Consider the following 23,848-nt stretch of genomic DNA (forward strand, 5'->3'; position numbering starts at 1 on the left):
GTGGAGGGACAACCTGTCTCAGGGCTACCATAGGGACATTCTGCTACAGAGGTACCACAGGGACAGGCTAGTTCTGGGTTGGTAGAGGTACCACAGGGACAGGCTAGTTCTGAGTTGGTAGAGGTACCACAAGGACAGGCTAGTTCTGGGTTGGTAGGGGTACCACAAGGACAGGCTAGTTCTGGGTTGGTAGGGGTACCACAAGGACAGGCTGGTTCTGGGTTGGTAGAGGTACCACAGGGACAGGCTAGTTCTGGGTTGGTAGAGGTACCACAAGGACAGGCTAGTTCTGGGTTGGTAGAGGTACCACAAGGACAGGCTGGTTCTGGGTTGGTAGAGGTACCACAGGGACAGGCTGGTTCTGGGTTGGTAGAGGTACCACAGGGACAGGCTAGTTCTGGGTTGGTAGAGGTACCACAAGGACAGGCTAGTTCTGGGTTGGTAGAGGTACCACAAGGACAGGCTAGTTCTGGGTTGGTAGAGGTACCACAAGGACAGGCTAGTTCTGGGTTGGTAGAGGTACCACAGGGACAGGCTAGATCTGGGTTGGTAGAGGTACCACAAGGACAGGCTAGTTCTGGGTTGGTAGAGGTACCACAAGGACAGGCTGGTTCTGGGTTGGTAGAGGTACCACAGGGACAGGCTGGTTCTGGGTTGGTAGAGGTACCACAGGGACAGGCTAGTTCTTGGCTGGTAGAGGTACCACAAGGACAGGCTAGTTCTGAGTTGGTAGAGGTACCACAAGGACAGGCTAGTTCTGAGTTGGTAGAGGTACCACAAGGACAGGCTGGTTCTGGGTTGGTACAGGTACCACAGGGACAGGCTGGTTATGGGTTGGTAGAGGGACAGGCTAGTTCTGGGTTGGTTACAGGTACCACAGGGACAAGCTGCTTTAGGTTTTGTGAAGATTCCACAGGGACAGCTTGGTTCAGGGTTTTTGGAGGTAATGGGACAGGCTGCTTAAGGGCTGGGAGAAATAAAAGAGAGATAGGCAGGTTCAGGGCTGATAAAGGAGATAGAACAGATTGATTCAACAGAATACTTTAGGGCTGGGAGAAACAAAAGAGGGGCAGGCTGGTTCAGGGTTATAGTAAATAAAGGAAGACCAGGTTTCAGGGTTGACTGAGGAACGGGCTGGTTCAGGGTTGGTAGAGGTAACAGTGGACAGTCTAGTTCATTATTGTAGGGTTAATATATGGAGGAACCAGTTCAAGGTTGGAGGAGGTAATAGAGGAACAGGCTAGTTCAGGGTTGGCAGAGGTACCAGCTGGTTCATGATTGGTAGTGGTAATAGAGGACAGGCTGGTTCAAGGTTTGTAGAGGTAATAGAGGACAGGTTGGTTCAGGGTTGATAGAGGTACCAGAGGAGGGGCTGGTTCAGGTTTGGTAGAGGTAATAGAGGACGGCTGGTTCAGGGTTGCTAGAGGTAATAGAGGACGGGCTGGTTCAGGGTTGGTAGAGGTACCACAGGACAGGCTGGTTCAAGGTTGGTAGAGGTATCCACAGGACAGGCTGGTTCAGGGTTAATAGAGGTAATAGGACAGGCTGGTTCAGGGTTGGTAGAGGTACCAGAGGAAAAGGTTGGTAGAAGTGACACAGGACAGGTCGGTTCAGGGTTGTTTGGATACTATATAAACAGACCAGTTCAGGGTTGGCGGCATAGGGACATGCTGATTTAGGTTTAGTGGAGGTAGCAGAGGGAGAGATTGGTTCAGGGATTATAGTTTGGATAGTTTGGTTTAGGGTTGGTAAAGATACCACAGGGAAAGGCTGGTTCAGGGTTGGTAAGGATACCACAGGGGAAAGCTGGTTCAGGCTTCATGTAGGGACATCATAGGTCAGAGATACTGTAGTGGCAGATGCATTGAAGGTTTTGGAGAGCATATAGGGTTGGTAATGGGCTGCACAGGGTCTTCCCACTGGTTGACGTGTGGTAGATGCACACTGTGGTGGATATTAGTGTAGACAGGAGCATTGTAGGGAAATGGTTAAAGAAGGATAATGCAGGGGGTTGTACAGTTTGAGAGAGAGATGATTCTGTTGTATATGAGGCTGGATGAGTAATGCCAGGGATAGAAGGTAAACTGACAGAATTTACATCCTTTGCAGAACTTGGGAGATCACAACGACTAAGGCTGCCACTGAGTAGAAATAATTATATCCCAAGCTAATTGCACAATTATAGAAAACAACATAAAGATGATACAGTTGCACTATGTTGTGGGAGAAATATAAGACTCCAAGCCATTGGACAGAATCACCAGGGGTTTTCAGAGGGGGGTTGAATAGTGTCAGTCTGGTGTGGTCATTACTTTAGTATAGGGCATTGTACACACTATCTGAGTCCAGCACTATCACCCTGGTTAGTGTGTGTTCTGTTACCTCTGGGAATGGGTTCACTTGCCCAGATCTTGCTTCTGTGGTATGTGTTTTCCATTGCACATGGCTTGGTACCTTTGTCCGATTTCTACCCCTTTGGCTATGAAGAGGGTGACTCAGTAACCCGAAGACAAGACGATGGTGGATCAGGATTACTACCTATCTCTAGAGCATTTACTTTCTTTGGGGACAAGCACAGTGGTCTTTATGTGAGTATATTGCAGAATATTACTATTTATTGTTATCTTGACATAGATGTAAAAGAAAGTTTCATACCTTGCCAATTTAATAGACTTTATCCACCAATCATTCATGGTCTTCTAAAAGGATATACAAAAGTTGAGTAATAGATTAATGACATTTATGGTGCCTTGCTTAAAATGAATTCTCTCTTGGGTCACTTTTAAGTGGATATGATTAAATATTAGTACCACAACAGTGGGAATTTGAGCATTTGTATGGGGAAAGGAAACATCTTTTTAAACTGTACCATGCAACCACACCAACATTCACCCTGAACAATACACAGATTCCTCCTAAGGACATAACTGTAATACTATGTAACATCATACCAACCCAATGTGGATCACAGTTGCAAAATGTAGAGAATTCAATGCATAACAAGCAGTTCAGTGTGTATTTACTATTAGCTGTCAACTATCCAGATATCAGCTTTTTTTCTCATTTCACTTTATTAAAAAAAATGTGATTTCTTGCCATAAGTTATTGTACTTAGCAATCTTAGTAAACAAGATAATACCTTCTGGTGAACCCTACCTTTTTGCACATAGGACCCCTGGATGTAAGGGGAAAAAAATAACATTGGTATTTCAGTTTTGCTTGGACACCGTGGTTTTAATAATTTGGCAGCATCCTATATCTCACAGAAGCTCCAGGAGCAAGATATCCAGGTAGTAGTTTCTGCCCCTCCTCACGGGGAATAACAAAGGTGTCACTGTGTCTCAGCTGGATTCACCAATTATTAGTTTATATTATATGGAGAATCCATCAGTGGGAGCATAACACCATCACCAGGCTTTGTATTGTCTGTGAGCGGAACAAAGTATAATTCTGATAGGAATCTTTCAGCACTACAGCTCTGAGAGATATAACAATCTGACAGGTGAATCTACTACAGTATGTAAAAGTAGAGCATCAGATGGCCTTGCACACGGCAAGGGAAAAAAACCCCTATTTTTATCAGTACAGTCTTTTTTTGGGTGTATTGTTTTCTATTGGCTGCGTAAAGATTAGTAAACCTGTGCTGTGCTTACATCTGTAAAACGAAAATAGAAAAATCTGCTTCTAAAGTCCTGTGTATGGACTGTATTTTACAATATATGCATGCAAATGTTTACATGCATACACAGCATGAATGTACTGTATTGGCCTGTTGAGGGCTGATGTGTACATATCAGTAATGTGTAATCAGTTTAATTACACACTATTGAGTTGACATGTTGGCCCTGAAAGGCCATCTTTATTCTATTCAGTGAAGGGCGATAGGTGGCAAAAAACCACCTGGGTTCTAGCAACGAAGGATGCTACATATCAGGAGCTGCTTGCATCCTAGCCTAGGGCCCTAGATGGAAGGGCCAGGGTTACACATGTAAATATTAGCACAATTGATACATGCGTAGAGTGTAAGGACAAGATTTTTGCAGGATCTTGCTTAGCCAAACGAGTGTATTATCTTAACCTTAACTTGTCTGCTGTTGCATTGAAGCAAACTATCCAGTATGATTTAAAAACTTGCATGTCTAGAAATTTGCTGAAAAAAGTTAGAATTTTGTGAACTGCTAGTTATTGATAAGGTCAGCACAATGTCCATAGTACACATACAGAACCTTATAACTAGTGCTCCACCATGACCCTAGGGTAAATAAAGAGCTACTTCCTCCCTATGAGGTTTGTTATGTGTTGTAGGTTCCAAGTGCTGGGCAAAGTGCAAAGGGGGTGTGAAAAGCCATAGTCTTTGGAAAACTGAGCGAGTACTTAGAACCTGTACATCGAGTCCTGTAATAGGATACTTTCTAGAAGCAAGTTTGTTACCCTGGGCTGTAATTGTTGCTCAGGCTTGATAAATATTCCTAAAACGTTAAACGGCTCTCTATAGTCAGATGCACTTGGAACACTTCCTTGTTTAAAAGCAAACAGTCGGTATAGTATTAACCTGACTTCCTTGAATCATGAAGATTTGCAAGCTAACTACAGTATTATGGTCAAGCATTTCCTTGGAAAATTCATGCACAGGTTCCTGTAGAGATTTGCTCAACCTGAGCATTGTCAGATAAAGTTGTGTTGTCTATTGGACATGTGTGATAGACAGAGCCCAGTCTTGCCACACAGAGTTAATCCATCTCTGAGCAATCCTCTTTTATTGTTCAGTGAGACAATTCTTGACAAACTGAGAAAAACTTTGTCAAATCCTCCCCTTTGCTGTGAGTGACAGGTGATTTACATATCTCGTGCACTAGCCTAAGACACATGCAGTATTTTTAAATTCCCTCCCCCACTCCTTTCTTCAGCAGCTCTGCAAGGATTGGCTGTTCCACACCTCAGCATGATTTGGCATGCTAAAGTCATGTGGTTACTTTCCTGTCTTTTCACTGGATGTTAGAGATCATAGCAGAAGTTCAGTGTTAGAAATACACAGGAGAAAATGCATATTGACAAGGGGAGTGTAGAGGTGGGCGGGGAGTCTACTGACATCACGACTCCACCCACCAAGCTCCAGACAACAGACCCACCCACAGAATCTACAGTTTTCCGGGTCTAATAACATACAGAGGGGAGACATTTGACAGGTAAAGATACATGCAGGAGGCATGTATATCCTTATAGATAACCCCTATGGCAGTAGTTTAGAAAGGATGACATTGGGTTTACATCCACTTTAAAGGTTAAAACAGAGCACAGTGCGTCAGAAATCCAACATGCAGTTCATCAGAAATCCAGCACACAGTTCATCATGTTGGTGACAACAAGCTGTGAACAATGTTTTTTTTTGCCATGGTTTGTGTATTTTGAAAAACACAGAAAATTGCATGATGGAGCAGGTGGTGAGATGAGACCGAAATTATATATGATTTGCTGTGGTCTACTACATTTAAACCCAACTCCAGGCTCCCCCTTCCCATTTGGCTTTCACTAGTATGTTATCCTTTTTTTTTTCGTTTTTATAATTAACTTTTACAAGTCGTCTGTCCAGTCAGTTGATACTGCAGGGTCCTCTTTTCTGGTGGAGAGAGTGGCCCTGATGGGAATACATCAGTGTCACTCTCTGCAGGAGAACACTGTGAATGTAGGACACCATAGTGACACACCTCAATGACACCCTGCACTCACAGTATGAATTGAGAGAAGGTTAAATAAAATGAATAAAAATAATTTAATATGAATTGAGAGAAGGTATTGCTGTCAGATCTGCATGTCAGGCTGTACTGCAGAAGAGCTTGGGACTTTAAAGTTGAAGTCCAGCGTGAGCTCATTCAGTTGGGCTTCTCCTAAGAGCCACATGAGTGCAACCTGTTTTGCACTCCTGTGACCCGTTTTCAGCAGAGAGCAGTCTGAAGTCCGCTCTCTGCTGACGTCACCAAGTTCAGTCCAGGCACCGTGTCATCCCAACTTCGGACGTCTGGACTTGCCAGGTGCCTGGACTGATGGCAGTCTCAGCCTCTCAGAGAGCCGCTGAGGCAGCTGCTCCCCGCTCCTCCACAGCTGAACACGCCAGTGAGCCTGGAGGAGCAGAGCAGGAGAACTGTTGATTGACAGTCAACAGCTCTCCTCTCGTGGAGGTGAGAGAACCGAGCCATCGGCGGTGTTCAATGGCTCGGTTTTCAGTGCAGAGACGCCGGGCGACAGATGCAGCATCGGACCGATGCTGCATCCACCTATGTAAGTATGATTAGGGAAAAAAACCCATACTTCTCCTTTAAAGCCCAGTTCCAGCATTGGCAAAAAGCGGAAAATTGATCCCCCAGCACCTCTAAAAAATAAAAAAGCTGTGTCTGCCATCCAGCATATTCTGCAAATTTGTGCATGTGCTTTTGATGCTAAGGAGAGCCGTCACATCAATCCTTCAGTCAGGTGACAGTGCTCTGTCCTAATGATTGGATATTAGATCACATAAGAAGGGTTCACAAGGTGACAGTGGGGCTGATTTACTAAAGGCAAATGGGCTGTTGTGACTTTGCAAGCAAAGTAGCTCCTTGCAAGGGAATTTTCTCCAGAGCTTAGTGGTTGAGGTGAAACTCTGCTTACTTCCATCTATTCAATTATGTTCAAGCAAAAATTCAGTTTTTTTTACTTTCCTTGCATGTGATTGAGCATTCTTTGCAAACTGAAACTTCGCCACATTCACTAAGTTCTGGGCGCAAATTCTCTTGAAAAGTGGACAGCCTATTTGCTTTTAGTAAATCAACTCCAGTGTCTCTTTAAAGCGTAACTCCACTTTTGTTGAGAAAAAAACATTTCCCTCTGGGTGATCTATGTACATTGCAGGGATTTTAGCAAACCTTGTTGCAGATTCCTACCTTTTGTTTTTCTGAAGAAATCACTGTTTGTTCCTCTGTGCCCATGTGCTGAGGGAGTCTAATGGGAGTGGTTTCATAAATATCAACTAGCTGCTGCAGCTGTAGGGCTCTAATGAGGAAAGTTTCTGGGTCTACATTCCTTTAGACATGATTTTCTATTAGGAGTATCTTATTAAAAATGACATTTTTGTTGCAGGGGATGCCAAAAATATGACCTGTATCTTAGTGTAGACTTCTAGGAAAATCAGTGAGCCCATCAAACAAGCACCAAATGACGTTTCTAGAAGGCGTTCAGTAAACATATTGCATTGCATTTTACAGAAAATTACAGTGGTTGCAGATTGAAAAGGAAAGGCAATTTTTAATAACATTCAATCAAAAATATGACTTGTGTCACAATTGTATATGCTATATTATTTTTTTTTTCAATTTACTATTTTTTTCCCATGAAAGTGGAGTTACCCTTTAAAGGGAAAACATGATGTATTATTTTAGCAGTTTCTGTAAAGTTGTATGACTTTCTTATTTTTATATGCTTTCTCTTTTATATTGGTGTTTATTGTAAAAATTTACAGATTAACCATTAGAGGAAGTAATTCATGGCTCAGCGGTTTCACTCCGCTTCCTGCTTAAAATTACCCTCCTGGGTGCTATGTAAGTAAAACCCACACTGTAAAAGAAGATGCTGTATACTTGCCTTTTTGGAGGCCCGTGTCTTCAAACTCTGCTGCTTTGCTAATCCCCAACTGCTGCACATATCTGGCAGTTCTAGGTGTGTTGAAAATCTACTCCCCCCCTGCCTTGAATTGTGGTTCCTCCCGCAGGCTTGTATGTCCTGCAGTGATGTAGTAGCCGGTAAGAGGAACCACAGCATGTGATGTCCTTCAACAGGGATGGCAGTGTTACAATCACCGTCGTTTTAGCTGGCCATACGCGCAAAGATTTGTTTTGCTCAGCCTGTGGGTATAATGAAAGAAATCGAACAGGTTGCCCCATCCTTGCTAAACAGCATAGATGGAGGAATCGCCATCCATGGCCATTGCATTCTGAGGCTGGGTTCACACTGGTGCGACACGACAGCCGTCCTACTTTGGATCCGACTTTGCCCTGCGACATGAAGCCGGCATGTGTCCGACTTTCAATGAACGGGGATCCGACTTGGATCCCCGCCAATGCCGGCACTGTGTTTGGTATGAATCTTTAGTGGGGAACTCCGCGCCAAATTTTAAATAAAAAACCGGCATGGGTTCCCCCTCCAGAGGCATACCAGGCCCTTGGGTCTGGTATGGACCTTGAGGGGAACCCCCTACGCCGAAAAAACGGCGTGGGGGGTCGCCCCCAATCCATACCAGACCCTTATCCGAGCACGCAGCCCGGCCGGACAGGAATGGGGGTGGGGACGAGCGAGCGCCCCCCCCTCCTGAACCGTACCAGGCCGCATGCCCTCAACATGGGTGGTTGTTGCCTTGGGGGAGGGGGGCGCGCTGCGGCCCCCCCACCCCAAAGCACCTTGTCCCCATGTTGATGAGGACAAGGGCCTCTTCCCGACAACCCTGGCCGTTGGTTGTCGGGGTCTGCGGGCGGGGGGCTTATCGGAATCCGGGAGCCCCCTTTAATAAGGGAGCCCCCAGATCCCGGCCCCCCACCCTATGTGAATGAGTATGGGGTACAGCGTACCCCTACCCATTCACCTAGGAAAAAAGTGTCAATTTAAAAAAAAACACTACACAGATTTTTAAAGCATTTTATTAGACAGCTCCGGGGGTCTTCTTCCGACTTCGGGGGTCTCTCCGGTTCTTCTCCACGCTCTCCGGATCTTCTGCCGGGCTCCTCCGCTCTCTTCTGCTCTTTTGCCGCTCTTTTGCTAAAGCGGAGGAGCCTGGTCTTCAATCTTCTGCCTTCTGCCTTCTGCCCTCTTCTCCTGATGTTGACACGACGCTCTCTGGGGCTAGAATGCTCTCTGTGCGCTCTGCTCTGACTTATATAGGCGGTGACCCCGCCCCCTTATGCCGTCACAGTCCCTGGGCATGCTGGGACTGTGACGGCATAAGGGGGCGTGGTCATCGGGTGATGACCACGCCCCCTAAAACGTCACAGTCCCAGCATGCCCAGGGACTGTGACGGCATAAGGGGGCGGGGTCACCGCCTATATAAGTCAGAGCAGAGCGCACAGAGAGCATTCTAGCCCCAGAGAGCGTCGTGTCAACATCAGGAGAAGAGGGCAGAAGGCAGAAGGCAGAAGATTGAAGACCAGGCTCCTCCGCTTTAGCAAAAGAGCGGCAAAAGAGCAGAAGAGAGCGGAGGAGCCCGGCAGAAGATCCGGAGAGCGTGGAGAAGAACCGGAGAGACCCCCGAAGTCGGAAGAAGACCCCCGGAGCTGTCTAATAAAATGCTTTAAAAATCTGTGTAGTGTTTTTTTTAAATTGACACTTTTTTCCTAGGTGAATGGGTAGGGGTACGCTGTACCCCATACTCATTCACATAGGGTGGGGGGCCGGGATCTGAGGGCTCCCTTATTAAAGGGGGCTCCCGGATTCCGATAAGCCCCCCGCCCGCAGACCCCGACAACCAACGGCCAGGGTTGTCGGGAAGAGGCCCTTGTCCTCATCAACATGGGGACAAGGTGCTTTGGGGTGGGGGGGCCGCAGCGCGCCCCCCTCCCCCAAGGCAACAACCCCCCATGTTGAGGGCATGCGGCCTGGTACGGTTCAGGAGGGGGGGGGCGCTCGCTCGTCCCCACCCCCATTCCTGTCCGGCCGGGCTGCGTGCTCGGATAAGGGTCTGGTATGGATTGGGGGGACCCCCCACGCCGCTTTTTCGGCGTAGGGGGTTCCCCTCAAGTTCCATACTAGACCCAAGGGCCTGGTATGCTCTTGGAGGGGGAACCCATGCCGGATTTTTATCTAAAATTTGGCGCGGAGTTCCCCATCAAGATGATCTGAGCACAAGTCGCGTGCCGAAGTCGGATCATGCGAGACGGCAATCCGACTTTGATCCGACTTCAATGATAGTCAATAGGATGAAGTAGGATCAAAGTCGGACCAAAGTAGTACAGGGAGCATTTCTAAAGTCGGAACGACTTGTGTCGGACCAGTTAGGACGGCTCCCATAGGGAAACATTAAATTTCACACGTCATGCGACATGAGCTCCCAATGTCGGAGCGTTTGTCGGACCAGTGTGAACCCAGCCTGACAGCTAACACCTGCAGCTGTCAGAATACTTAACAAGTAACTAGCTGATTGAATGCAATCATTGTTTTGGTGACAGTTTTTCACCCGCCTCCTTCAAGAGGAGTTCCAGCCTGGGGAAAAAAAAAAAAAGTTAGCAGCTACAAATACTGTAGCTGCTGACTTTTAATATAAGGACACTTACCTGTCCAGGGAGCCCGCGATGTTGGCACCCCAAGCCAATGCGTTCATCAGCTCTGGGTGCAGGCACCGACATCTTCACTAAGGGAAACAGGAAGTGAAGCCTTGTGGCTTCACGGCCTGTTTCCTACTGCGCATGCGCGAGTCGTGCTGCGCTTTCTGAATGGTCCCGCTGTCTTCTTGGACCTGTGTGTCTTCCGGAATGGGTCGGAAGTTTCTTAGATTGCTGCACAACGAGCTGATATCTGGGTTTGACAGGTATCTGCTTCTCCCTCCCCCTGAAAGGTGCCAAATGTGGCAGCAGGGGGAGGGGGGAGGGGGAGGAGGAAAATAAGTGGAGCTTCCTCTTTTGGGTGGAGCTCCCCTTTCAGTTTTCAGATCGAAGTTTGTCAAGCTGGGTGGCGGTGACAGGGCCACCTATGGATTGAATTTCTGCCTATTCAGCAGTAAACGGATAAAGTTTGATCCGTGAAAGGTCATATCTAGTTAAGCTGCGTACACAATTTTTTAAAAATGAAATACTGATTTAACTGTCACAATTAAAATACCAAATACATTTCCTTTTAAATAGTCAATTATCACCCCATCACGACTGTCTGGGTCAGCACAGTTTTGACTTTTCCTGTATCATAACCAATTTATTGAATTCCTGTATTTACTTAGTGCAGAGATATTGAACTTATTTTACAGGGTATACAGATCCAATGAACTATGCCTGTGTGATTGCCACTGTAAGGGAAAGCTAAGTGACAAGGAACTGTGGCCTTGTGCAGAGTTTGAGTCATTTAGAGACTGGGGTAATGGTGATTCCGCTGGGTCATTTTGTCTTTGGGTGGAAATAGCCCCCATAAAGAATCTGGCTTTGCAGCTGTAATGTGACAATATTAGCATTACCTGTAATAATTTCTACCCTGCTAAATATGAAAGTGTGATACGATTTTTGAGTTTTGGTTATTTAAAATGCGTAGAGGTTGTAGATTTAGATTGCAGCTGGATAGTAGAGGAACAGAGGGCTGTGTCTTTTTCTTAGGAAATCCCAAATCAGTGGCTTTACGGGCTCTTGCAACATACTTAGACACATATTGTGTTGTGTTCAAATCGTGACTCAAACAATCATGTTCAGTGTGTGTACAGTGGGATAACACTTCAGAGAGCAGAAGGGTTAACGCCATTTAAAAAGGCAGTATTTATAAGACTAGAGAGAGGTGGGTGGGTGTAGGGGAATAAGGTCTCTGCCATCTGACCTTCTTTTATAACAATTTATACAGCTTATGCAACAATATAGAAAGCTATTTGCCCCAGTGAAAACAATTTGTTCTTAGTATGCAACTCCACTCCCTAAAGTTTGTAAAGTTTTTTTTTTTCTAGCTGAAAGGAAAAAAAAATGTGGAAATTTGACTATTTAATTCCTTGGAGTAGTGGAACTAAATCCAGATGTAAATTGCTGGAAGCAGAGGATCTCAGCAGTGCTGGATTAAAAACACATATACATTTTATTCTTCAAAGCAAAACATTTTCTAGCTGCACACACGAAAAGCAGAGACTTGTGTACATAGCAGTTTGTTTACTTTCCTAGACACACAAGTTAAATTAAGTGTTAGTGTACATCTCTGTTCTCATTGTGTATGTAAGATTTATGATGTGCTTTATATTGCTTTATACCACAGACTGCAAATGAGTCATCACAGTGTTTTAAGTACAGTAATGAAACAAAAAGCTAAATGTCTTAATCGTACAATATAGGAAACCTGTTCATGAACCATGGGTTAATGTCATGTACCTTCAGGTGATTGGACACTGGCAAGCTTTTCAGGACACCCCACCCCCTGGGGCACCTTCCCTATAACCCCACCCCACTCTGCGAATCCTCAGTTCTGTGCTAGTGTCTGAAAGTAATGGACCTTTTCACCTTCATGGAAGAATAAGTTTCACTAGTTCATTATTTTTCTTCATAATTTTCGTCAAATTCTTCAATCAACATCTCCGTTTTTTAATGCCTGTGTAGACGCAGTATGTCCGGACTGGTGCAAACGCAGTAAAACTTTGCGAGCTGTACCCAATTTCGGGCACTGGATCCTGCATAGGTGCTCACCTTGGCACTTGGTGCAAGGAGTTCGGACATCCATAGGGTGTTATACAGGTCCAGGGTCATGGTCCATCCCTATGGAACCCAATGGGGGTATGCCCACCATGACCGGCGAAGCCTGGACTTTATATAGAGTCCAGCAATGTGAACATGTAAGGCAGGGTCCCCCTGCATCTCTGACCATTACTGAAAAAATGGGGCTATGCTTGAAATATATTCATTTCACAGTGCAAACGTTTTAAACTTGGTGCAAAAATTCAAACTACTTAGAGCTTAGTCACAGATGGATGTCCTGGTGTTACATCATACCACTGGTCACATACTTTAATGCCACTTCCTCTTAGAGCCCCTGAAAGGTATTCATGCACTTCCTCCCACCCTTTTGCCACAGGGATTCGTTACGTGACTGTCTATACCTGGATTGCCACATACTCCTTACTGACATATTTAACCTATTTCTGCACTCTACTCCGTGAATACCGTCCAGGTGAATACCCTCACTTGTAGCTATGTTGGAGATTAGGTGAAAGGGAACCAATTCAAAACTTCAGGTGAATTTTGGCTCTGCCTCAGAGTGATGATGTGTCCCTCCTGCATAGGAGCAGAACCCAGTTCTAACATCGATGTCTGCATCAGATTCTAGTTCTATTTTAGCATGCAACATGCAGTCAACCTGACAGAAGCAGAATTTTCTGTCACAATTCATTGGACAGATTATGGCTTTAATACAGCCATCTTTGTCCAGGGCTCAGAAGCACACTGCCTCTCTTACTTCCATTTCTCAACCTGAGTCTTATGCCGATATGCCAGTCCTAGAGGATGGATACACAAAAGGAAGTGAAGAGAATATAGATCCAGTATTGGAAGAAGCTGCGGAGCATTTCCCTTCCCCAGACTGTCAAAATGTTGAAGAAGGAGCTTTCTGCAACATGTTGCTAAGATTGAAAAAGGTATTGCCTATGTCTGCAAGAGCCTTGGTATTGCACTCTAATGTCTCGCCATTCACCTTTGGGTACAAAGAAAGTCCACTAAATCTTGCAAAACATTCCCTGTGCATGAACAAACAGAATGTGCAGTCTGTGATGACTGGATCGTACCAAAAAGTATCTTTATCTTCCCCTAAAGTCTTTGACAATTTCTATCCAGTGGAAAAAGAGTTTGCAAAGAAGTGGGCCAATCCCGTGGTTGATGGCTGCCGTCTCTGTTATAAACAAATATCTCATTGTACATATAGAAGATGTTCCGTCTTTCAAAGATTCTGCACGTAGAAAGCTCTCTTTGCTTTGGTTTTGCAGGCTCGGCCCTGCAACCATCTCTTGCTGCCATTTCAGTATGTCAAACTGTAGTTAACTGGACTAGGACAAAGAAGAATCAGCATGACCATGTATTTCAGGATCATTTTTTTACAGAACAACTACAGCAATTGCTTTCTGCTCTACTTTTTTGTGTGGATGCCCTAGAACTTGTTGTGAGACAAATTTCCGGGAAGACTCTAATATCCACTCAAGTGCGCAGAATCTTATGGCTTAATACTTGAAAAAAGAAAGAAGGACGACGCCCTCTAAGTGCAGCATGTATGTTAAAAATATTTATTACAATAGATAAAAACACTCACATTTGAGTTGCTAAAAACCAGCATATAAGTAGTTTCATCCGCGTGCTCTCGGGGGATGTGGGTGTCACTGGCCGGTGGGGGGGTTCCTGGGATGTGAGTCCTGTGACCTGGGTCCTGGTGGCATATAAACTACTTATATGCTGGTTTTTAGCAACTCAAATGTGAGTGTTTTTATCTATTGTAATAAATATTTTTAACATACATGCTGCACTTAGAGGGTGCCGTCCTTCTTTCTTTTTTATTGTTCCAGAGCCTCTTCTATCTCCTATAGACTGGCAGCCTTCCATTTATTCAGCATCATTTTATCCTTACATGGACTAATACCTGAACTTGTTGTGAAACATTAACTACCACCACCAAGTCCCCCCTCACAGGAACCCCCAACCCACCCCCCACCATTTATAGTTATATGTAATTGGCTACATCCATTGTGCGCCATATTAACCCCTTGATCGTTGGCTTCATAATTGGACAGCTAATAAATTCCTCTGAGATTGTCCTACCTGTAAGGTATCCTTACATATTTTAGCTACGTTCCTCCCACTCCATTAGTGCAATAGTTTTCACATTCTATTATTGGAGGAAATGTTCCTCCATTCAGAAGTAAGGATGCCTGTTTCTGATGCAGTGTTACAGCGTTCTGCAAAGGTAGTTGTAAGGGAAACACCTTTCTATGTGCGCTTGAGACCCCCAAGCCTGCCATGTGAGCCCTCCACATAGTTCCACTTTCCTAGAATCCCTTATCTTATAACGACTGCTTCACAGTCACAGATAATTCAATGACTGTAAACATTATTGCTGTAGAGACTGCCTGATCTGCTAGACCTGCTTTTGAGGAGTCAAGTAAAGGTTTTACAGCAAGAAGTGAAGTGAATGTGTCTCTTGTATCCAGTGATGTTATCAAGAAACCTGCTCTAAGTAATGGAACTTGGACAAATACCATGGTATATGGAAGCGACCGCAAGAGGGCTGCATCAAGAGAGGACAGTACGCAGTAGGTTTGTTTCCTGATGCGAGGTGTCACAGTAAAATGGACTCCTGGAGAACAAGATGAGAAGCCTCCAGTGGAGAGATGTGAGGGCCAGTGGAGGTTGGACTCTTATGCATCTGCTCAGAGAACCCACTGGGTGCTACAGGATGTAACCTGGGAAACTGGCAGCCTAGATGGTCCTGTTGGTCCCTCAGAAGATGTAATAATGTAAGGGAAATATTTAATGATTGGTTCTCCTCTTCACTTCACATAAGGCCCTCCACATTTGTATTTTGAAAGACTATTAAGTAATGGGAAATGGCTGGATAAACATATTTGTATATTTTGCTCCCAAATGCTGTCAAGAGAACATGTTTTTTTTAGTTTCCAATAAGTTATTTTCAATCATCAGTAAAAACAATTTACAGATAACATGACTATGTTAGAAAATGTGAGGGAGAGGCTGTTCATTGTTTTAATATTGAATAAAGCCTTTTGCTGTTGTAAACACAGTATGAGACATATCTAGATTTTTTCAGTGTTTTTCAAAGAGTCTCTTGCATCCTGAAAATGTTACCCCACAATTTGATATTCCTGATATGTGTCTGTTATACCCTGTACTTAAAAAAGTATCCTGTTTTATCTGTATTGCTTCCTTTGCGTGAAATACAGTCAGGTCCATAAAAATTTGGGACATCAACACAATTCTAATCTTTTTGGCTCTATACACCACCACAATGGATTTGAAATAAAACATACAAGATGTGCTTTAACTGCAGAGTTTCAGCTTTAATTTGAGGGTATTTACATCCAAATCAGGTGAACAGTGTAGGAATTACAACAGTTTGTGTATTCTGCCTTCTGCTTTCCTGTTTCAAACTGACCACACCAAGCATGAGGGCACATCCATCCCAGTGTGGTCAGTTTTTTTGTGCTGCGAGAATGGCTTGTCTGTCGTCCAATGGTCAGACTTGTGCTGACACACCTCTCCTGCACAGCCATTCACTTGAAAAACCAGTGTGCTGCTGTTCCTTCACCCCCACCTCCCCACCAAGTTCTTTATGCAGCTGAGAACAGAGGTCATGTGTGCACTTATATAAAATATAGAAAAAAGGTATTTATAATGTGTGTGTATATGTATATATATATATATATATATATATATATACACACACACACACATATTTTGCCTTTCATTTCTATTTTAGACTGAATGGGTTGTTTTACAAGACAAGGGTTAACATATATATATATATATATATATATATATATATATACACACACACACATATTTTGCCTTTCATTTCTATTTTAGACTGAATGGGTTGTTTTACAAGACAAGGGTTAACATATATATATATATATATATATATATATATATATATATATATATATATATATACACACACACATATTTTGCCTCTCATTTCTATTTTAGACTGAATGGGTTCACATATACTATAGTTTTACTGAAGTGAACCTCATGCCCACAGGATATGGCCACCTCATTTTTAAATGCGTGAAGATAGCATGTATTGTCCAAGAAACTGTTCTGTAGTTTTGTGAGAATAAAAAATAGGCAATTCACCCTTTCCCATCTGTTGAGTCTTGACCATTTTAGCCACCCTTCACATTAGTCCAATAAGCGTCACTTTTTTTTTTACAAGTAGCAGCTTCACTTTTTACAGTAAAGTTTGGATTTCAATATAACCCCTTAGCCCGGTATCTTAGTGTTCACTGTATGTAATATTTGCCTGTATTTTTTCTTTGTACAAACTTACCATCTACTTTAAACATGACTGTCTTGTTTAGAAATGATTCTTATGCTGCATTTTAAAGAAATAGCTTTATATATCCATTTATAACATTTCCTATGTGCATATATTGCAAAAATCCTAGAACTTTGTTTATCTGCAGATTCTTTCCACTCTCCAGTTAGTTTCTTTTCCCCATACTGTAATATAAACATGTTTACTGGGAGCTGGTCAACCTAGGATCATAATTACGTCTTTCATGCATGTGATAGTGAGAGATAACGACCACATTCCTCCAAAGGTGTTTTCTCTTTACTTTTCCTGTATATACCAACCTGTATAGTGTTAACCACTTGCCTACTGGGCACTTAAACCCCCTCCTGCCCAGACCAATTTTCAGCCTTCGGTGCTCTCACACTTTGAATGACAAACACATTCTGCTACTCCTAAGTATGGCGATACCACATGTGTGGGACTTTTTCACAGCCTAGCCACATAGAGAGGCCCAAGATGCAGGGAGCACCATCAGGTGTTCTAGGAGCATAAAAGACACATCTAACTTGTTGACTACCTATTACACTTTTTGAAGGCCCTGCAGCACCAGGACAATGAAAACGCCCACAAAATGACCCCACTTTGGAAAGCTAACACCCCAACATATAATCTATGATGCATAATGAGTCTTTTGAACGGTTCATTTTTTTTAGAAAGTTTTTGAAAAATGTGGAAAAAAAATGAAACCACATTTTTTTACGCAAAGTTGTCCATTTATAAGATATTTCCAACATGTAGCAAAAATGACAACCCAAAATACATTCTGCTACTCCTCCTGAGTATGACGATACCACATGTGTGAGACTTTTACACAGCCTGGCCACATACAAAGGCCCAACATTGAAATAGCACCTTCAGGCATTCTAGGAGCATAAATTACACATCTCATTTCTCAACCGCCTATTACACTTTTGAAGGCCCTGGAGCACCAGGACAATGGAAACGCCCACAAAATGACCCCATTTTGGAAAGCTAACACCCCAACGTATAATCTATTAGGCATAATGAGTCTTTTGAACGGTTCATTTTTTTCCAGAAGTTTTTGAAATATGTGGGAAAAAAATGAAAACGCATTTGTTTTACACAAAGTTGTCCATTTATAAGATATTTCCAACACATAGCATGTACATAGCAAAAATTACATCCCAAAATATATTCTGCTACTCCTCGTGAGTATGGCAATACCTCATGTGTGAGACTTTTACACAGCCTGGCCACATACAGAGGCCCAACATGCAAGGAACATCGTTGGGTGTTCTAGTGACATATAGTATGCACATACCAAGAATTACACCCCAAAATACATTCTGATGAGCAAAGGGTAAAAAAAAGATTACCTGTGGTTTTAGTAGCGCAATTGTCCACAAGAGGATAGCACTGGTCCAGGCAGCAGGCAGGGACTTGGTCAGTAAAAGCGAACGCAATTGTCCAGGCAACAGGCAGGTCCATAGTCAGTACAGGCAGCAGGCAGGGATACTGTCTATATACAGTCCAGGGTCAGTGTCAGCAGTGCCAAAATATTGATCCTGGTAGTAGGCAGGAACATGGTCCATGTGGTGTGGTCAGTTCATGCGACAGGCAGAGGCATAATGGCATAGGTCCTACAGGCAGCAGGCAGAAGTAGGGTCTCATTCAGGACAGAATGGGGACAGGGGTAGAGGCTTCTCCCACCCAAATCTCTTTGAATCCTCCGAGTCTCCAGACCCTAATCTAGGAATGAGAAAACAAAAAAAAATTGTTTTCTTTATCCAGAAAAACAATTCTGAAGCTCCTCACATATGTGAGACCCCTGTGTTATGAATCCCACTAGTCCAGTGGCAGGGTACAAGATCAGTCCAAGAGGCAGGCAAAAAGCATGGTCAAACAGTCCAGGGTCAGTTCCATATCAGGCAGAGGTATGTACAGAATCGGTAGGCAGAAGCGTGGTCGAATAACAAGCCAGGGTCAGTTCCAGATCAGGCAGAGGTATGAACAGAATCGATAGGCAGAAACGTGGTCGAATAACATGCCAGGGTCAGTTCCAGATCAGGCAGAGGTATTAACAGAATCAGTAGGCAGAAGCGTGGTCAAATAACAAGCCAGGGTCAGTAACAGAGCAAGTAGAGGCATAAGGGGTGTGAAGGTAAATGGCAGGAAGTGAGGGTTATGTTTACCATACTTTACTAATAATTTAGTGAAGTATGGTACCGACAAAAACAGTCAACTATGCAGAGGCCTGGTTGGGAAGGACATTGGGGACAATGATAAGTGGTGTCTCTTCTGACTCCTCCTCTGGTGCACACCCGGCATTTTTTCTGACGTTCTTGGCCTGTTGGTCTGGGAGGGATTTTATCGGGGAAGTGGTGTTTTCGGAGAGTCTACTAATCACATCCGATCAAATGTTTTCTGGTGGGCCGTTCGGGAATATAAGGGCAGCGGTGATTTCTTCCTGGTAGCCAAGGAAGGATTTGGGGCTTTCAGTGGAGTTGTGATAGATAACATAGCTGTTGTATATGGCCAAATTAAACAAATAAAGTTAAACTTTTTTATACCACTGGTATGTTCGTCTTGTGGCAAGGTAGGGTTCGAGCATTTGGTCGTTGAAGTCGACACCCCCCATGAACATATTGTATTCGTGGATACATGTTGGTTTTTGGATTAGGCCATTCCTCCTGGTGATCTCAACAAATGTATTGTGGATCGAAGAAAGCATGTAGACATCCCTTCTGTCCCTTCACTTCACAGCCAGAATTTCCTCATTCCGTAAACTCGCCGTCTCCCCTCTTCTTAGCTTCTTGTTGACGAGGCTTTAAGGAAAGCCCTTCCGGTTCGTCCTTACGGTGCCACATGCTGGAGTGTTCTTTCTGTGAAGGTTGTGGAACAGGGGCAAACTTGTATAAAATTTAGCTACGTACAAATGGTAGCCTTTCTCCAGGAGTGGGTTTATGCGTTCCCAAACGACTTTTCCGCTTGATCCCATGTAGTCTGGGCAATTATAAGGATGCAGCTGGGTGTCCTTCCCTTCATATACCATGAAGGCTTATGTATACCTTGTGGTTCAGTCGCACAATTTATACAGCTTCACCCCATAGCAGGCCCTTTTGGTGGGAATAAATTGTTTCATGCCCAGCCTGCCAGAAAATTTGATAAGGGACTCATCCAAGCATATGTGTTGGTCTGAGGTAAACAACTGGGGGAAGATTTCAGAAAAATAATTTAGTAGTGGCCGAATTTTATAAAGCTTGTCAAAATTTGGGTCATTTCGGGGAGGGCACTGGGTATTATCATTATAGTGTAGGAATCTCATAATCATGAGATATCTGGTTCTGGGCATTACTGAGGAAAAGATGGGCATGTGGTGGATGGGGAGGGTTGACCAATATGAACGTAATTCATTTTTTTTGGTTAGTCCCATACAGAATGTGAGGCCCATAAAAAATGTAAACTCCTCCACTGTTAGGGATCTCCACTCGTAGGGACGGGCATAATAGGACGTTGGGTTACTTGCTATGAATTGCGATTGGCCATTTAGCACGATCTGTGATTGGCTGTGTCCAAGGGACACAGCCAACACAGAATTTCCTTGGTGCGCGCTCGCGGCGGTGCGTGGGGAAGGAGTAAACTGTAGGACGTCCAGGGACGCCCTCCCGGCAATTGAGCGTTGCGCTGTAGCCGTCTTTTTCGGCTATAGCGCGGGCGCCTAGTGGTTAATAAAAACAAAATTTCTAAGCTGTATCTTAAAAATTCTGAATTGAGTTTTCATGACCTACTGAATCAAAGTTTAAATATATGAAGTCTTGTATAAAAACTGCATGTAACTCTTAAATGTATTAGGCTGGAGGGAAAATGTATTTGAAAGGACCTAAAGAAAGACTTTCTCAACTTTTTTTTTTAACATGGAGGAACCCTTGAAATTGTCTCAGGAAACCCCTGTTAATAATTACAATATCTAACTACATTAGAATGATGGTCACAGGGATGAATGCTCCTTACATTTGTGGTGATTGGGGAGAATTCCTCCCTTATGGGTGGCCTAAAAGATTATTGGTGTCAGTGATTACCTATCTTAGAGGCAGAACTTGTTCTTTGCTCGAGGAACCACTAGCAACCTCTGGAGGAACCCCGTGGTTCCATGGAACCCTAGTTGAGAAAGGTTCAAGACAGTTGATTACATGTATTAATTAGCACAGGGTGTCATTCATAGCAATCTACCATTTAAAGTGTATTTGTTCCACATTGCATGCAATATTATAATGCACCAATCAGTTTACATAAGGGTAAGCATATAACGCTTGAGGCGTTACACAAGCTTGATGCTGGGATGCGTGGCTGACATATCTTAAACTGTACACAAACAGGGGTTCCCTCACTTTCAGCCTCAGTATATGGCTCCGGCCTGCACACATCCGAGGTGGGACGGGGTTAGGTGAGACACCTTGCCCCATACAATGGGACCACTATTAAATAATTGTGCTTAATACTAACCATGACTGTTCCAATGTAAACAACCTTACCAGCAATAACGCCCTACGCTTTTTCAATTTTGGAGTTTTAAAATATTTCAACGAACCATGTTATAAATGAATTGCTCTTTTCTACTATATCCCTGAAGAAGGACATAAAAACATTGTTTATTCCGAAACACGTCAGTTGTGAGAAAAAGAGCCTCCATACAAATTCATGTTCAATATCAACAAAAAACTATTAATCTTGTAATATGCTCCGTTGAATGTATGATACACTATGTTTTTAACCTATACTTTGTTGAAATAAAAATTTGTTTACTCTTTATACTCTGTCATATATACTTATTATCTAAATACTTGTGAGCAAGTGCCTTTAAAGTCCATTCAGGGGAAATCTTTTGTTTTTGTATATGATAGTTTTTTTAGTATGTGGGTTTAGTGACACAGAGTACCTATATAATACTTGTTCTGAATAAACTGGCCATATGCTTCATAGGATTGTGTCATATGAACAATGCCATGGCAGGGATCACTCAATCAAATGTCAAAGGATAAGTTCACCTTTCATAACATGTTATACCCATATTCAGGGTGTAATATGTAACATGTTATGAATGCAGCGGCCCTCATGCCCCCCTCCCCTGATCACAGGGATCTTCTCCCCGTGTCTGCTGCCAGAAGAAAAAAAAGATGCAGCCGTGCGGGGCTCTGCCCACCTGGCCACGTCACTCCTTTACAGTCCTCTGTGAATGGAAAACTACAAGGTCCGGCAGCTTTTGTGGTTGTCAGGTTGTAGTTTTTAATGAACTACCACGGTGCTGTGAGCGCCATGGTAGTCCATTGAGTTTAACTGTCAGAGTGTATTGGCTTGCTCATATGAGGTACGATCACGCCGATACACTGACAGATCTGCAGGAGACCTGCATGGCATCAGCGATCTGCTAATCGTTAGTGCAATGCTTTACAGGCTCCAGAAACAAAAAATAATAAATGCACATTTTTTTTACCTACAAAAAAAGGGCATTTATTATTTTTTGTCAAAAGGTAAACTTATCCTTTAATGCCCCAAACACATGAGCAGATTTTCCGTCAGAAAAAACTTGGATGTTTTTTTCCGACGGAATTCCGCTCAAGCTTGCCTTGCATACACACGGTCACACAAACGTTCTCTGAACTTTCGACCGTCAAGAACTAGAGGTCGACCGATATGGGTTTTTCTCTGGCCGATGGCCGATATGTGATGCCGATTTTTTTGGGCCGATATATTAGGCCGATTTTTTTTTTTTTCTTTTTTTTTTTTTCCCTTCATCTCATAAAATCTAACAGTTAGACCCCTTTCACACTGGGGCGTTTTTCAGGCACTTTTGGGCTAAAAATAGCGCCTGTAAAGTGCCTGTAAATCGGCTCCCCTGCAGTCTCAGTGTGAAAGCCCGAGTGCTTTCACACTGAGGCGATGCGCTGGCAGGATGTTAAAAAAAAAGTCCTGCAAGCAGCATCTTTGGAGCGGTGTATACCACCACTCCTGCCCATTGAAATGAATGTGCACCGCTGCCGAAGCGCCTGCAAAGCGTTTCGGAAGCGGCGCTTCAGGGGCGCATTTAACCCCTTCCTCGGCTGCTAGCTGGGTTATAAGCGCCCCGCTAGCAGCCGAATAGCGCCGCTAAAATGACGGTAAAGCGCTGTTAAAACTAGCAGCGTTTTACCGTCAACGCATGCCCGCTCCAGTGTGAAAGCAACCTTAAGTGATACAGAAATTTTTTTACATTTAAACATTTATTAAACAAAACAAACCTCCAATCAGTTCACTTGTATGCAGAATTTAGATAAAAAAAAAATAAAAAAACCCTATATTTTAAATATTAAGTACACAAAAACAGGTAATCAAAACTTTTGGACGAAAAAAATGGGCTAACTTTACTGCTTAGTTTTTTTTTTAATTTATTGGTGTAGTTTTTTTTTTTTAATTCCTTTATTTTGTACAGAAGGCATAAATACATAGTCCAGAATACGACAGGTCATACATTTTCATACATTGACACGTTTTGAGTCATATACATTGAATCCGTAGACCAAAATCAGGTTATCCACCAAACAAGTGTGGTACTATAAGTATGTTCTAGCCAAACATATGACTTTTCCTTATATGGTAAATCAAGGTTGCCTACGGATGGGCCTCCTTGCATAAACCTTAAACTGAAATTAAACAATTTTGATATGAAATGCAATGTTTAAACCATTGAAGGCTAGTATGTTTTATGCTAAACAGGTATATATTTCCTGCTCACTATGAATAATATCTTCTCATTTAATTTGTTAACGCCGTCTCCACGGCTGCTTGGTGAGCTGGTCAATACAGAAGAACCTATAGTGGAAGAAAGAATAGAAATAGGAGGGAAAGCGGGGTAGAAGAAAGACCAGGAAGGCTTGGAGGGAAGGAGGGGAAGAGGGCAAGAAAGAGGAGGTTGGAAGGGAATGGCTGCGACATCACCCCCCCATCGGCCCCGTCTGCCAGACCCCATAGGGGTGTGTACAGGTATTTGTTTTGATAATATCTACGTGATTTTCATCTCAGGTAGACGGGGATTGTGCTTGAGCCAATTCCTGTAGAAATGTGTTAGTACCAACAAAATATCTCCAGGGT

The 23,848-nt window shown here is 43.4% G+C and overlaps 1 protein-coding gene across 8 annotated transcripts in view; it reads left to right on the forward strand.

Annotated features, from left to right (window-relative positions):
• Positions 1-516: 516 nt before the first annotated feature.
• The window catches only part of SNED1 (sushi, nidogen and EGF like domains 1), a 291,723-nt gene continuing 268,391 nt past the window's right edge, over positions 517-23,848 (forward strand). For 5 of the 8 annotated variants that reach the window (XM_073625740.1, XM_073625741.1, XM_073625739.1 and 2 more), the window contains exon 1: positions 1,536-2,588. In XM_073625740.1, coding sequence (XP_073481841.1) covers positions 2,391-2,588 — 198 coding nt within the window. In that variant the 5' untranslated portion in view covers positions 1,536-2,390. Of the gene's footprint in view, positions 2,589-23,848 lie in introns of all 8 variants that reach the window. The other 3 variants (XM_073625736.1, XM_073625737.1, XM_073625738.1) reach the window with 3 other exon arrangements.

Source organism: Aquarana catesbeiana, linkage group LG04, assembly GCF_042186555.1.
Source record: "Aquarana catesbeiana isolate 2022-GZ linkage group LG04, ASM4218655v1, whole genome shotgun sequence".
NCBI lineage: Eukaryota > Metazoa > Chordata > Amphibia > Anura > Ranidae > Aquarana > Aquarana catesbeiana.